General features: G+C 43.9%; 1 protein-coding gene across 3 annotated transcripts in view; it reads left to right on the forward strand.

Annotated features, from left to right (window-relative positions):
• Positions 1–12,389, forward strand: part of ODR4 (odr-4 GPCR localization factor homolog) — a 94,036-nt gene extending 81,647 nt beyond the window's left edge. For all 3 annotated transcript variants that reach the window (XM_077277615.1, XM_077277617.1, XM_077277616.1), the window contains 2 exons: positions 7,699–7,806; positions 9,495–12,389. In XM_077277615.1, the coding sequence (XP_077133730.1) occupies positions 7,699–7,806; positions 9,495–9,562 (176 nt within the window). In that variant the 3' untranslated portion in view covers positions 9,563–12,389. The remainder of the gene's footprint in view (positions 1–7,698; positions 7,807–9,494) is intronic.
• Positions 12,390–17,192: the final 4,803 nt, after the last annotated feature.

A 17,192-nucleotide genomic window follows, 5' to 3' on the forward strand; every position in this document is an offset into this window, starting at 1 on the left:
GAGTATCGCACACCTTGTGCTTTTTGTTAATCCAGTAACATTGCAGCTCTGAAATATGGCAAAACTGGTGGCAAATGGCATCTTGGCAGCTTCACGCTTGATTTTCCTCAATTCATGGGCAGTTATTTTGCGCCTTTTTTTGTCTAACACGCTTCTTGCGACCCTGTTGGCTATTTGCCATGAAACGCTTGATTGTTCGGTGATCACGCTTCAAAAGTTTGGCAATTTCAACACTGCTGCATCCCTCTGCAAGACATCTCACAATTTTGTAAGGCACAGATGATTGGCCGAGGGGAGACCAAAACATCCAACAGCGCGGAGACACCATCACGTGTTTCTCAACGCAGTGATCCAGAACACTGCCCCCATCCCTTATGGGAAATATGCAAATGCATGTAGGATAGCTGCGGAGACACCATCACGTGTTTCTCAACGCAAGCAGTGAATAGCCAGACCTTTCCCCGGGAAGGAACAACCACGGGAAGGGCAGCATCCAATAAAGGAAAACATCCAATACAGGAAAACCACCTATGCCAAGCATGGTATCCATCCACAGACAGCTGTTTCGGGGTGTTTGCCCCTCATCAGTGTGGAGTAGGAATCTGGCTATTAGGAGCAGTGCCAAGTAAAAGGCTGTAAAGGAACAGATGATTGGCCTCGGGGAGACCAAAACATCCAACACCGCGGAGACACCATCACGTGTTTCTCAACGCAGTGAGAAACTGCCCTTCCCGTGGTTGTTCCTTCCCGGGGAAAGGTCTGGCTATTCACTGCTTGCGTTGAGAAACACGTGATGGTGTCTCCGCAGCTATCCTACATGCATTTGCATATTTCCCATAAGGGATGGGGGCAGTGTTCTGGATCACTGCGTTGAGAAACACGTGATGGTGTCTCCGCGGTGTTGGATGTTTTGGTCTCCCCGAGGCCAATCATCTGTTCCTTTACAGCCTTTTACTAGGCACTGCTCCTAATAGCCAGATTCCTACTCCACACTGATGAGGGGCAAACACCCCGAAACAGCTGTGTGTGGATGGATACCATGCTTGGCATAGGTGGTTTTCCTGTATTGGATGTTTTCCTTTATTGGATGCTGCCCTTCCCGTGGTTGTTCCTTCCCGGGGAAAGGTCTGGCTATTCACTGCTTGCGTTGAGAAACACGTGATGGTGTCTCCGCAGCTATCCTGCATGCATCTCACAATTTTGGACTTTTTAGAACCTGTCAAATCTCTCTTCTGACCCATTTTGCCAATGGAAAGAAAGTTGCCTAATAATTAAGCACACCTTATATAGGGTGTTGATGTCATTAGACAACACCCCTTCTCATTACAGAGATGCACATCACCTGATTTACTTAATTTGCAGTTGGCTCTCAAGCCTGAACAGCTTGGAGTAGGACAACATATATAAAAAGTATCATGTGATCCAAAAAACATCTTGCCTAATAATTCTGCACGCAGTGTATATTTTACCTAGTGAAGGCTTTTTTTTAAGCCGAAATGCGTTGTTTTTACTTGGTACATTTCAAAAAAAAATTTTAAATTAGCCGATCCATCACATATTACGATTTTTCTGGAGCATCGGCATCAGACTGGATTTCTGTTTCTTTTTATGGTAAGTTTCAATGTAATTTTGAGTCAAACATTATAAAAGGGAACTGCTAAAACCTGGAACTTTAGGAAAGCTGATTTCAACAAATTAAGGAAAGAGCTTAATCGTGTAGACTGGACCACCTCATGGTAACTAGGGATACCGAACTTAAAGGGAACCTGTCACCCCCAAAATGGAAGTTGAGCTAAGCCCACCGGCATCAGGGGCTTATTTACAGCATTCTGGAATGCTGTTAATGGTTTTCATGACTGCACTTGAGGTTACCTTCAAAGTTCTAGCAATTTTCCAGTTTGACTGACTTTCATTTCTAAAATTAATAATGGGCTGTTGTTTCCATTAGTTGGGTGGATTTTGCCATATTCTGGTTTAAAACAGTTGTGGAATAACAATCGGCAATGTATGGATTAGTCTACCAACACTGCCTCTGCAAAACACACCTTAAGGCCGGCGTCACACTAGCGAGTTTTACGGACGTATGAGCGCAGAAAATACATCCGTAAAATACGCATTACACACAGCACAATGAATCTCTATGGGGCTGCTCCTATCAGCCGTATTTTACGGATCCGTATTATATGGTCTTCTACGGCCGTAGAAAATCGCAGCATGCTGCGTTTGTCACCGTATTGCGCAAAAAAATCGCCCATGAAAGTCTATGGGGGCGAGAAAAATACGGATTACACATGGACCAGCAGTGTGACTTGCGAGAAATACGCAGCAGTGTTCTCTAGAAAAGCCGTTAATTCAATTGCCGGCTTTTCATTTCTCCTTCCCAAACCCGACAGGATATGAGACATGGTTTACACACAGTAAACCATCTAATGTTAGTAGTGTATAAGTGCAAAATTTGGGCTCTGTAGCTTGTAAAATAAAGGGTTAAATCGCGGAAAAAATTGGCGTGGGCTCCCGCGCAATTTTCTCCGCCAGAATGGTAAAGCCAGTGACTGAGGGCAGATATTAATAGCCTAGAGAGGGTCCATGGTTATTGCCCCCCCCCCTGGCTACAAACATCTGCCCCCAGCCACCCCAGAAAAGGCACATCTGGAAGATGCGCCTATTCTGGCACTTGGCCACTCTCTTCCCACTCCCGTGTAGCGGTGGGATATGGGGTAATGAAGGGTTAATGTCACCTTGCTATTGTAAGGTGACATTAAGCCAGATTACTAATGGAGAGGCGTCAATTATGACACCTATCCATTATTAATCCAATAGTACGAAATGGTTAATAAAACACACGCACATTTTTTTAAAGTATTTTAGTGAAATAAAGACACATATGAGGACATCCAGCAGAGGGCGCCTCACCGCAACTCGAGGTAACTACAGGTCATTCCCCTGCAATCCATTCATTCCCGGGGGTTTTACAGCCACGAGCACTGCTTTAGCACAGCTCCTGGCTGTAAAATGATTTAACCCCTTCAGATGGATTTACTTCGTGGGACTTGTCCTGAGCGACGGAATGTATGAGATATTGTTGTTTTTTTATTTTTCCTTTGTTACAGAACGAGGGTCTTCAGGTGGATTACCAGTATAATAAAATATTACAACAACCTGTGTCTTTATTTCATTAAAATACTTTTAAAAAATGTGTGTGTGTTTTATTAACCATTTCGTACTATTGGATTAATAATGGATAGGTGACATAATTGACGCCTCTCCATTATTAATCTGGCTTAATGTCACCTTACAATAGCAAGGTGGTGACATTAACCCTTCATTACCCCATATCCCACCGCTACACGGGAGTGGGAAGAGAGTGGCCAAGTGCCAGAATAGGCGCATCTTCCAGATGTGCCTTTTCTGGGGTGGCTGGGGGCAGATGTTTGTAGCCAGGGGGGGGGCAATAACCATGGACCCTCTCTAGGCTATTAATATCTGCCCTCAGTCACTGGCTTTACCATTCTGGCGGAGAAAATTGCGCGGGAGCCCACGCCAATTTTCTCCGCGATTTAACCCTTTATTTTACAAGCTACAGCGCCCAAATTTTGTACATACACACTACTAACATTAGTAGTGTGGAACATGCAAAAACAAAAGGGATATGAGATGGTTTACTGTATGTAAACCATGTCTCATATCCTGTCGGGTTTGTGAAGGAGAAAGAAAAAGCCGGCAATTGAATTACCGGCTTTTCACATATCTCGCGCTGAATTAAATATAAATACAGTGTATATATATATATCATATATGTTTTAACGAACATTTGAGCACATAAATCCATTAGATGTCGGTTTTGCAAGCCTTCGAGAAAATATCGCAGTACGGATGCCATACGGATTACATACGGAGGATGCCATGCGCAAAATACTCTGACACACCCTGCCTGCGGATGACATACGGATCACTATTTTTGGAACATTTCTGCGTATTACGGCCGTAAAATACGGACCGTATTTTCATACGCTGAGTGTGACGCTGGCCTAAGGTTGGTGTTTCCAAAAATGATCTCTTGATGAGATCTACCTGTTCATTGCAGGTGACTGCTTGACGAAGCTGCTTGAGAGAATACCAAGGGGTTGTAAAGCGGGCATCGGAGTAAGAAAGGACACTTTGAGTACTGACACACTCATTCATTTCACCATGTGTTTCCTTACTCCTAGCTTCTTCCATATTGTTCCTTTGTGGTTTTGCTGACTTCAGTCTGAATCTACAGTGTGAACTTTGCAATAAGAACAGGGAAAACCAATGCATGAATAGTTGTGTCCAAACTTATGACCAGTATTATACTTTAGACACACGTAGTCTGAGCTTATTGACCTTCATGTTCACTTATTGTAAAGAAGTTATAGTGATTTTCTCTTCATATAACTTTTACTTTTTCATAGGTGAAAGTATAGCTCCTCACATAAAAAGTCCTGCCTGGACATCACTTACCTGTGTGGAGAAGGCCCCCTGCACCACAGATTAAACACACAATTATGCATTTAATTGCTTTTTTTCCCATATGGCATTTGAAAACAGAAAAATGTCTGGCTTGGAAGGGGTTAATACATTTTGGTAGAAAAGTGTATAATTTTGTATTCCCAAGCAAATAAATGAATACTCTGATATAGAGACTTGTGACTTAGATTACAAGTTATTTTTACTCCAGTATTGTGAGCAGGAAGTTTCACGTTAATGCTGGAAGTTCCTCTTCCTGAGGATCTCGAGGCCCTAATTTGTTTGACACTATCATTCCTTAGTGTGTTCTGGTATCTGTGGCCCCGATGGGACTTATGTCCGAACCCCCCACAAAATGGGATTCCGCTGTATGCGCCCATGGGGTGATAGACTATAAAGGTGCTGACCAAGATGTTACAACTGGAGGTGGACACTCAGACACAGTGTACTACGAGACCCGCAAACGTGTAATTAAAGGCAATGTGAGAGCACCCTTAGGGTAAGTTCACACAGGGCGTTTTTGCTGCTTTTTTTATGCTAATTTTCAGCTGCTTTCTACAGTACCAGCAAAGCCTATCAGATTTCAGAAATCTCATGCACACACATTGGTATTTTGTGCTTTTGCAGGTTTTTTTTTACATAGGGCATGTCACTTCGTTCAGCGTTTTTTCAGCGTTCTCCTCCCATTGACTTGAATGGATGGTGAAAAAATGCTGCAAATACGCAGGTTGACTTTTCTTATAGCGTATTTGCTGCAGAAAAGTCAAGGACAGCCGGATGTGACATAACACTCGGCTCTGCTACATCTAGATGGCAGGCTGCATGATGCGTCCATGCAGCCTGTCATCCAGCAGAGCGGATCCTATCCCCATTCACTTGAATGGGGGTCCGACAATACAGTGTTTGACACACCACTTCTGATCTGCGGGGAAATCATCTCCACCGGTCAGAGAGCCGCAGGTCCCACGCTGTCAGAAGACAGCGGGAACGCTCAGCTGTGATCGATGGCATAAAATTCACCTCCGATCACTGGTGTCAGATGATGGGACTACTGCTCCCATCATCTGACACCTACAGCCGCTAATTACAGTGACAGCAGGAGCGGCGGATGGGAGTTTTCATCTGCCGCTCCTGCGCTACAAATAAATAATTAAAAAAAAAAAAAACGGCGTGGGTTCCCCCCTAATTTTGATAACCAGCCAGACAAAACTCAGCTGTCAGCTTCAGCAAGGCTAGTTATCAGGAATAGAGGGGTCCTCACGCTTTTTTTTTTTTTAGTTATTTAATTAACATTTTTGACAACCATCCTTGCTAAAGCTCACAGCTGGGGACTGGTATTCTCAAGCTGGTAAGGGGCCATTGATATAGCCCCCCCCAGCCTAAAAATAGCAGCCCGCAGCTGCCCAGAAAAGGCGCATCTATTAGAAAAAACACCCCATAGCATGATACTGCCACCACCATGTTTCACTGTTGGGATCATATTGGGCAGGTAATGAGCGGTGCCTGGTTTTCTCCACACATACCACTTAGAATTATCACCAAAAAGGTCTATCTTCGTCTCATCAGACCAGAGAATCTTGTTTCTCATAGTCTGTGAGTCCTTCATGTGTTTTTTTTTTTTTAGCAAACTCTATGCGGGCTTTCACTGCACTGAGGAGAGGCTTCCGTCAGGCCACGCTGCCATAAAGGCCCAACTGGTGGAAGGCTGCAGTGATGGTTGACTTTGTGGAACTTTCTCCCATCTCCCTACTGCATCTCTGGAGCTCAGCCACAGTGATCTTGGGGTTCTTCTTTACCTCTCTCCCCAAGGCTCTTCTCCCACGACTGCTCAGCTTGGCTGGACGGCCAGGTCTAGGAAGACTACTGGTGGTTCCAAACTTCTTCCATTTAAGGATTATGGAGGCCACTGTGCTCTTAGGAACCTTGAGTACTGCAGAAATTCTCTTATAACCTTGGCCAGATCTGTGCCTTGCCACAATTCTGTTTCTGAGCTCCTCGGCCAGTTCCTTTGGCCCCATGATTCTCATTTGGTCTGACATGCACTGCGATACTGTGAAGTCTTGTATAGACAGATGTGTGCCTTTCCAAATCAAGTCCTATCAGTTTAATTAAACACAGCTGGACTCCAATGAAAGAGTAGAACCATCTCAAGGAGGATCACAAGGAAATGGACAGCATGTGACTTAAATATGAGTGTCTGAGCAAAGGGTCTGAATACTTATGACCATGTGATATTTCAGTTTTTCTTTTTTATTAAATTTGCAAAAATGTCTACATTTCTGTTTTTTTTCAGTCAAGATGTAGTGCAGAGTGTACATTAATGAGCAAAAATGAACTTCTTTGAATTTATCAAATGGCTGCAATGAAACAAAGAGTGAAAAATTTAAAGGGGTCTAAATACTTTCCGTACCCACTTTTATTAATATATATTACTTTATTACCTTTTGTTGTTATAGCTTATGGGTTTATGCAAATAAAGGATGTGTAATGTCTGAGCTTGGGGGGCTTAACCTCAGGAATCCCACTCTAGTGATCCTTGGGGTTCTCTCCATGATCAACTATTTATCACCTATCATGTGAAAAAGTAATATGAGTCTTTACTAAAACTTAAAAAAAACAAAACTGTAATATCTTCTGTGTGATATTTCTTGAAGGCCAAGGCCTCTTTCACACTTGCGTCAGTACGTGTCCGTCACGAAGCGTCGGGCCGACGTACCGACGCAGGTTTTGAAATTGTGGCACGACGTGGGCAGCGGATGCAGTTTTTCAACGCATCTGCTGCCCTGTCTAAAGTCCTGGGAGGAGGGGGTGGAGTTTCAGCCACGCATGCGCGGTAGAAAATGGCAGATGCGACGGACGAAAAAACGTTCCCTTGAACGTTTTTTCGTGCCGACGGTCCGCCAAATACCGACGCATCCAGCACACGACGGACACGACGTGTGGCCATACGTCGCGATCCTTTGTCAATACAAGTCTGTGGGAAAAAACGCATCCTGCGGGCACATTTGCAGGATCCATTTTTTTCCCAAAACGACGGATTGCGACGTACGTCACACGATGCAAGTGTGAAAGAGGCCTAAGACACTGGACTGTAGTCAGGTAGATCTGAGCTCTGTCTCTGGCACATTTGGCCAGCATCATTTACACTTTGACTAATATGATTTTATATAGTGTTTTTAGTAAGATCTATTTATTTTTTTGTTAATAAAGAGAATGAACATCAGCCGCATCATGATCTGTGTAAACCTGATCAGCCAGCAAGTGACGACAAGCATATATTAAGGGAAGGTGAATCTAAAAGACTTCAGCCAAATCTGGGTATGTGCTATGTGAATATTTTCCAATTGCACTTTATAAAGCTGTGCAGAATTATTTGCAGGAAAAACCCAGGCATGAATTCTGACTTTAAGATATGTTATTATTATTATAATTATCTGTTCTGTGGGAGCTTTAGCTGTAAATTAATAGACATGTCATAAGGGAGTTTTGATAATGGTGATGATTTATTTAAACCAAATTACCATTCTGACTCTCCAAGGAGGACAAAAGTATTTTGTGACAATAAATGTAATAAAGTTGGACACCCACCGGTCCCAAGATGGGCACAGGTGTGAGATAACGTCTGAAGTTGGGAACAGCCTTGCTATGTAGAGTGCCTTTAAGTCCTATAATGGTAACAACCTACAAAGTACATTTCCTTTAATAAATGGTTTATGTGCGCAGCTGTTATTAGCTCCACATTGACCGGAGCTGCGCTCGTCAGCTTTCTACAATGTTTAAGGGTTCACTCACACTAGTGTAAATCGGATGAGTGCAATGCAAAAGTAAGGCTGTGTGCACACGTAGCAGATTTTTTTGCATTTTTTTGCTATAAAAACGCTATAAACCGCAAAAAAAAACGCTCACATTAAGCATCCTATTTAATATAATGCAATCCGCATTTTTTGTGCACATGCTGCTTTGTTTTCCTGAGCGGAGTCGCATTCCAGAAAAAAACGCAGCATGTTCATTAAATTTACTATTTGATGCGGGAAGTAAGCAGATCATGTGCGGTTGGTACCCAGGGTGGAGGAGAGGAGACCCCATAGAGTATGATGCCCATAAAAATGCCTCTCACACACAGTATAGTATTCCCACAGTGAATCCCCTCACATAATTTGCTCCACAGTACCCCAGCGCACAAAGTCTAATGCTCCATCAGTTGCCATCACAGTGCCACCAACCCCACATGGCTCCCACAACCCCCCATAAGCAGTATCATGGCCCCCAGCCCCTCAAATACAGTATGATATCCCCACAGGTTTATGGCCACAACTCAGTATGTCGTACACACAACCCATGTAACCCCTACATAGTATGAAGGACCCACAGTATTGACATTACACTCCTAGCCCTGTGCCCCCGATGGTGCTGGCGTGGACTCGGGCTCCGCATAGCAGGCACAGTCTAGTGGGGTCTTTGTGCGTGCTGTGATGGGACTGAGACTCACAGGCTGAATAGTGACTATTCTGTTCAGTCCTATACATAGATTATGTCTTCTAAAGATGGGGATAACTCTGTAAAGACTAGGATCTTCTATTTCAGAGATTCGAGTGAACAGATTATTGATCCTTCCACTGCATGTTCTTTTATTTCACTTTTCTAACATTTCTTCTGGAGTTTTTCCAGTTCTGCATATATTTATTGCGAGAACAACATAAACCTTCTAAGATTTCACATTAAAGACTTTAATTTAATTGAATTTTCTCAATATTTTTCCATTTATGAAAGGTAGAAAAGCTGTAACCCTGTACACTAATGTATATACCCTTCCCATAGTCTGGCCAAACAGATGTGTATTAATAAACCTAGCAGCCATGTTCTATGAGAGAGTCATTCAGAATTGCCAGGGTATCATGTAAAGTACACAGGTTATCAGCATTTACATTACATCCTGAGGTATTCTGTTTTTTCATAATGTGCTGTGTTTCGATAATGTGACACTAACATGTTCTTTTTCCACCCAGGACTCCTAATGGCGACAGCAGTAGTTCTTCTAGCAACCCTAATATCCTTACATTTCCTAAATGAGTAACCCTGTATGAATACACATGGCTAAGCAATGATCTTTTATTCAAGAATGAATATGTCTTGTCATATTATAAAGGAGAAATATCATCCAGCAATCAAAGCGGCTTATGCAGTTATTTCATAAAAGTAACTTTTCAGTATGCTTCATCAAACTCCGCATCACACAGTGTTTTTCATGCAACTAATAGTTTATTAGCATAGTTTCATTTACAGCACACTGTTGTGTATTATTATCAGTCTCTTTCCTACTAAATTTGTCACGATGTGACTGAAGCGGTGTGACTCGACCCCAAAAATGGTGGGTCAATAGACAGCACAAACACACCAGGGAACACCAGGGAAACAATAACAATGGTGGGCCCTGTCGATAGGGACGGGGGAATGGACCCCTCCTGCACTCATCTGAGGATGTGCCCTGATCTCACTATCGTCCCTATACGGGTTCTTTCACCCAGTCGCCGAGCAGGATACCTAGTCCCTCACTTGCCCTGCTCTTATCCCTAAGTAGGGAACTGGCAGGTGAGAGCACTGGTCCCACCGCTGCACTATTCCGACAAAAGGAAACAGACAACAAAGGGACAAAGAAACAATAACACCACACTTGGCTCCTTCTGCTGAGAAGCACCGCACAGCAGAGTAAGGCAGCAGAAGAGCGAACTCAGCAGAAGCACCACTGCACCCAGAGAGCTCCTCACTCAGGCTTGGTCACTGAAGATTGCTCTAACACAGACAGTCAGCTGTTGCATCAGGTGACCTCTTGAAGAATGGTGGGAGTGGTCACCACATCAGCTGACCCAGCAGCAATTCAATTACACCAGCAGGCCACTGGGGAAAAACTGCGTTAACCCCCGATGGCCTGAAAGGAAAAAAAAGTTTTAAGTTGATGAAACCAGATCTGCCACAAATCCAAAAATTGATTGTGACAAAATTGACATCTCTGATTCCAGGGAAGTGTAACTTATAGGGCTGCTTGCTGCAGATTTGATAAAATCATTGTTTTTATCTGCTGCAGATCAAGCAGTTCTCTAAATGCAGAGCTCCCTCTGAACCCGTCCACAACACTGACAGCTTTCTGCCTATGCACAGTGTACACAGAAAGCTGCCATGAACATGGAGCAGCTTTACTAGTCATCTAATGATAAAGTCCCTGTTGTAACAGCAGGAGATTATCAAACACTACAGCAAGAAGCCCGGTAAGTGATTCATCACTGGAATGGGGGTTTCTGACATTACGTTCCTCTCAGATTAGGTGACAAAAACCTGGTGACAAATTCCCTTTAGCCCCTTTCTGACCTCGGACAGGATACTACGTCCAAGGTCAGAACCCCTTCTTTCATGCGGGCTCCGGCGGTGAGCCCGCATCAAAGCCAGGACATGTCAGCTGTTTTGTATAGCTGACATGTGCCCACAATAGCGGCGGGTGAAATTGCGATTCACCCGCTGCTATTAACTAGTTAAATGCTGCTGTCAAACGCTGACATCAGCATTTAACTAGCGCTTCTTGCCGGGCGGCCGGAAATGATCGCATCGCCAACCCCCGTCACATGATCGGAGGTCGGCGATGCTTCTGCATAGTAACCATAGAGGTCCTTGAGACCTCTATGGTTACCGATCCCGGCTAGCTGTGAGCGCCACCCTGTGGTCGGCGCTCACAGCACACCTGCATTTCTTCTGCATAGCAGCGATCTGATGATAGCTGCTATGTAGCAGAGGCGATCGTGCTGTGCCTGCTTCTAGCCTCCTATGGAGGCTATTGAAGCATGGCAAAAGTAAAAAAAAAAAAAAAAGTAAAAAAAAAATGTGAAAAAAATAAAAAAAAATATAAAAGTTTAAATCAACCCCCTTTCGCCCCATTCAAAATAAATCAATAAAAAAAAAATCATATTTGGTATCGCCGCGTTCAGAATCGCCCGATCTATCAATAAAAAAAGCATTAACCTGATCGCTAAACAGGGTAGCGAGAAAAAAATTTGAAACGCCAGAATTACGGTTTTTTGGTCGCCGCGACATTGCATTAAAATGCAATAACGGTCGATCAAAAGAACGTATCTGCACCAAAATGGTATCATTAAAAACGCCAGCTCGGCACGCAAAAAATACGCCCTCAACCAACCCAGATCATGAAAAATGGAGACACTACGGGTATCGGAAAATGGTGCAGTGTTTTGGTTTTTTTGTTTGTTTGGTTTTTTTTAAGCAAAGTTTGGAATTTTTTTTCACCACTTAGATAAAAAATAACCTAGACATGTTAGGTGTCTATGAACTCGTACTGACCTGGAGAATCATAATGGCAGGTCAGTTTTGGCATTTAGTGAACCTAGCAAAAAAGCCAAACAAAAAACAAGTGTGGGATTGCACTTTTTTTGCAATTTCACCGCACTTGGAATTTTTTTCCCGTTTTCTAGTACACGACATTCTAAAACCAATGATGTTGTTCAAAAGTACAACTTGTTTCGCAAAAAATAAGCCCTCACATGGCCATATTGATGGAAAATTAAAAAAGTTATGGCTCAGGGAAGGAGGGGAGCGAAAAACGAACACGGAAAAACTGAAAATCCCAAGGTCATGAAGGGGTTAAAGGAAATTTTTTCTGGTTATAATGTTACTTTCTTAGTGTCTCCAAGCAACATCCTGAATGTCGCCATACCAGCATCAGAAACATGATTTTCTGTTAGCAGGTGCTGTCTATATCCTCTTCATCTGATTTGTCACCAGATAATTTGACTTCTGGATTTCTTGTGTTTGTCATATTATTCAATTCAAATGTTTGCGCTATGATTATCCCACTCAGGTTATGTAACTGAGTAAATAAAATAAATAGAAAGATTTTGTAAGTAAGAAGCTGTTCTGTCATAAAATAGTAGACATTAAGATAGTCCTAACACGTCGGTAGGAACTAAAGTGATGACCTCTGTTGTGAACTGTGTTTCTGGGCTCCCTCTGGTGGTCACTAACGGTATTGTGTTAGGCATGTCTTGTTGCAGGCCTGAGCTCCAGCTGTGTCGTTAAGCAGCGGGTGTTCCCTATTTGAGTCTCCTCTGGACTCAGTCTCTTGCCTGGCATCGTTGTATCCAGACCTATATGGTCTCCTCCGGATTCCTTTCAGTCTGCCTCATGCAAGAAAAGCTAAGTCTGTTTTGTACATTTGGATCGTTTGCATTATTCAGTGTTTTTGTCCAGCTTGCTTAACATTTGATTTTCTGACTCGCTGGAAGCTCTAGGGGGCTGATATTCTCCCTCCACATCGTCAGTCGGTGTGGGGGTTCTTGAATGTTCAGCGTGGATGTTTTGTAGGGTTTTCTGCTAACCGCATAGTCCACTATCTATTTTCTACTATTTAGACTATTGGGCCTCACTTTGCTGAATCTAGTTCATCTCTACGTTTGTACTTTCCTCTTGCCTCACCGTTATTATTTGTTGGGGGCTTTCTATATCTTTGGGGTTCAATTTCTCTAGAGGCAAGTGAGGTCTTATTTTTCCTCTCTAAGGGTAGTCAGTTCTCCGGCTGGCTCGAGACGTCTAGAACCAACGTAGGCACGTTCACCGGCTACTTCTAGTTGTTTGTGTTAGGATCAGGTATGCAGTTAGCCCAGTTTCCACCTCCCTAGAGCAGTACTTATATTTTTGCTTTTTTGCCAGACTATCAGAGATCCTCAGCCATTGGGATCATAACAGAATGCCAGGCCAAAAGAAAATGTTTAATGCATCGCAGAAGCGGGATTAAAAAGAAGTTCTGAGTTTTTTGTTTTTTTGGGTTTTTTTGCTGCAGTTTTGCCTAGCTTCTTCCATCCCCTTTTTCTCTGAGTGGCTGAAACTCTGCTGCAGATATGAATGTCCAGACTCTGACTTCTAGTGTGGATCAGCTTGCTGCTAGGGTGCAAAACATTCAGGATTTTGTTATCCATAGTCCTATGTCTGAACCAAAAATACCTATTCCTGAGCCGTTTTTTGGAGATAGATCTAAATTCCTGAATTTCAGGAATAATTGTAAATTGTTTCTGTCTCTGAAACCTCGTTCCTCTGGTGATTCCGCTCAGCAAGTTAAGATTGTTATTTCCTTCTTGCGCGGCGACCCTCAGGATTGGGCCTTCTCTCTGGCGCCAGGAGATCCTGCATTGGTGAATGTTGATGCATTTTTCCTGGCGCTTGGTTTGCTTTATGAGGAGCCTAATCTTGAAAATCAGGCTGAAAAAATGTTGCTGGCTATCTCTCAGGGTCAGGATGAAGCTGAGGTATATTGCCAAAAATTTCGGAAATGGTCCGTGCTTACTCAATGGAATGAGTGTGCACTGGCCGCAAATTTCAGAAATGGTCTTTCTGAAGCCATTAAAGATGTGATGGTGGGGTTTCCTATCCCTACAGGTCTGAATGACTCAATGGCTCTGGCCATTCAAATTGATCGACGTTTGCGGGAGCGCAAATCTGTTAATCCTTTGGCGGTGCTGTCTGAACAGTCACCTGATTCTATGCAATGTGACAGAATTTTGACCAGAGCCGAGTGACAAAATCATAGACGTCAAAATGGGTTGTGTTTTTACTGTGGTGATTCAACACATGTTATCTCAGCATGCTCTAAACGTTTAAAGAAAAAAGTTAATCCTGTCGCCATTGGTACTTTTCAGCCTAAGTTTATTTTGTCGGTGACTTTAATTTGTTCATTATCTTCTTACTCAGTTATGGCTTTTGTGGATTCTGGTGCTGCTTTAAGTCTGATGGATTTGTCGTTTGCCAAGCGCTGCGGTTTTGTCCTGGAGCCTTTGGAAAATCCTATTCCTCTTAGAGGAATTGATTCTACGCCATTGGCAGAGAATAAACCTCAGTATTGGACGCAAGTGACCATGTGCATGACTCCTGTACATCAGGAGGTGATTCGTTTTCTGGTACTGCATAAAATGCATGATGTTGTCGTTTTGGGTCTGCCATGGTTGCAGGCCCATAATCCAGTTTTAGATTGGAAAGCTATGACTGTGTCTAGTTGGGGGTGTCAGGGGATTCATGGCGATTCTCCATTGGTGTCTATTGCTTCTTCTACTCCTTCTGAGATCCCTGAGTTTTTGTCAGACTTTCAGGATGTATTTAATGAGGCCAGGTCCAGTGCCCTTCCTCCTCATAGGGACTGTGATTGTGCTATAGATTTGATTCCTGGTAGTAAGTTTCCTAAGGGACGACTCTTTAATTTATCTGTGCCAGAGCATGCCGCGATGCAGAGTTATATAAAAGAGTCTTTGGAGAAGGGACATATTCGCCCATCCTCGTCCCCTCTTGGTGCAGGATTCTTTTTTGTGGGCAAGAAAGACGGGTCTCTGAGACTTTGTATTGATTATCGTCTTCTGAATAAGATCACGGTTAAATTTCAGTATCCTTTGCCATTGTTGTCTGATTTGTTTGCTCGGATTAAGGGATCCAGTTGGTTCACCAAGATAGATCTTCGTGGTGCGTATAACCTTGTGCGCATAAAGCAGGGAGATGAATGGAAAACGGCATTTAATACGCCCGAGGGTCATTTTGAGTACCTGGTGATGCCTTTCGGATTATCTAATGCTCCTTCTGTGTTTCAGTCCTTCATGCATGACATCTTCCGGAAATATCTGGATAAATTTATGATTATTTATCTGGATGATATTTTGGTTTTTTCTGATGATTGGGAGTCCCATGTGAACCAGGTCAGGATGGTGTTTCAGGTTCTGCGGGAGAATGCTCTATTTGTGAAGGGCTCAAAATGTATCGTTGGGGTACAGAAGGTTTCTTTTTTGGGTTTTATTTTTTCCCCTTCTACTGTGGAGATGGACCCAGTCAAGGTCCGTGCCATTCACGACTGGACTCAGCCCACGTCTGTTAAGAGCCTGCAGAAGTTCTTGGGCTTTGCTAATTTTTACCGTCGTTTTATCGCTAATTTCTCCAGCGTGGTTAAACCTTTGACGGATATGACTAAGAAGGGTTCTGATGTTACGAACTGGTCTCCTGCGGCCGTGGAGGCCTTTCGGGAGCTGAAGCGTCGGTTTACTTCAGCGCCAGTCTTGTGCCAGCCGGATGTCTCTCTTCCCTTCCAGGTTGAAGTTGATGCTTCTGAGATTGGTGCAGGGGCTGTTTTGTCGCAAAAAAGTTCTGATGGCTCCGTGATGAAGCCATGCGCCTTCTTTTCAAGGAAATTTTCGCCTGCTGAGCGGAACTACGATGTTGGTAATCGGGAGTTGTTGGCTATGAAGTGGGCATTTGAGGAGTGGCGACATTGGCTCGAGGGAGCTAGACATCGTGTGGTGGTCTTAACTGATCATAAAAATCTGATTTACCTCGAGTCTGCCAAGCGCCTGAATCCTAGACAGGCTCGTTGGTCGTTGTTTTTCAGAATGTGGTTCGTTTGCATGGCATCCCTGAGAATATTGTATCTGACAGAGGATCCCAGTTTGTGTCCAGATTCTGGCGATCCTTTTGTGCTAAGATGGGTATTGATTTGTCTTTTTCGTCGGCTTTTCATCCTCAGACTAATGGCCAGACCGAGCGAACTAATCAGACGTTGGAGACTTATTTGAGATGTTTTGTTTCTGCTGATCAGGACGACTGGGTTACCTTTTTGCCACTGGCCGAGTTTGCCCTTAATAATCGGGCTAGTTCTGCCACCTTGGTTTCACCCTTTTTCTGCAACTCTGGTTTTCATCCTTGTTTCTCCTCGGGTCAGGTTGAGCCTTCTGACTGTCCTGGGGTTGATTCTGTGGTGGATAGGTTGCAGCGGATTTGGAACCATGTGGTGGACAATTTGAAATTGTCACAGGACAGGGCCCAGCGTTTTGCCAACCGCCGCCACGGTGTGGGTCCCCAACTTCGTGTTGGGGATTTGGTTTGGTTGTCTTCTCGGCATGTTCCTTTGAAAGTCTCCTCTCCTAAGTTCAAGCCTCGCTTTATCGGTCCTTATAAGATTTTGGAAATCCTTAACCCGGTGTCTTTTCGCTTGGACCTTCCAGCGTCATTTGCTATTCATAATGTGTTCCATAGGTCCTTGTTGCGGCGGTACGTGGTGCCTATGGTTCCTGCTGTTGAGCCTCCTGCCCCGGTTTTGGTTGAGGGCGAGTTGGAGTACGTGGTGGAGAAGATTCTGGATTCTCGTATCTCTAGACGGAAACTCCAGTATTTAGTTAAATGGAAAGGCTATGGTCAGGAGGATAACTCCTGGGTTGTTGCCTCTGATGTTCATGCGGCTGATTTGGTTCATGCCTTTCACGCTGCTCATCCTGATCGCCCTGGGGGTCTTGGTGAGGGTTCGGTGACCCCTCCTCAAGGGGGGGGTACTGTTGTGAACTGTGTTTCTGGGCTCCCTCTGGTGGTCACTAACGGTATTGTGTTAGGCATGTCTTGTTGCAGGCCTGAGCTCCAGCTGTGTCGTTAAGCAGCGGGTGTTCCCTATTTGAGTCTCCTCTGGACTCAGTCTCTTGCCTGGCATCGTTGTATCCAGACCTATATGGTCTCCTCCGGATTCCTTTCAGTCTGCCTCATGCAAGAAAAGCTAAGTCTGTTTTGTACATTTGGATCGTTTGCATTATTCAGTGTTTTTGTCCAGCTTGCTTAACATCTGATTTTCTGACTCGCTGGAAGCTCTAGGGGGCTGATATTCTCCCTCCACATCGTCAGTCGGTGTGGGG

Source organism: Ranitomeya variabilis, chromosome 8 (genome assembly GCF_051348905.1).
Source record: "Ranitomeya variabilis isolate aRanVar5 chromosome 8, aRanVar5.hap1, whole genome shotgun sequence".
Classification (NCBI taxonomy): domain Eukaryota; kingdom Metazoa; phylum Chordata; class Amphibia; order Anura; family Dendrobatidae; genus Ranitomeya; species Ranitomeya variabilis.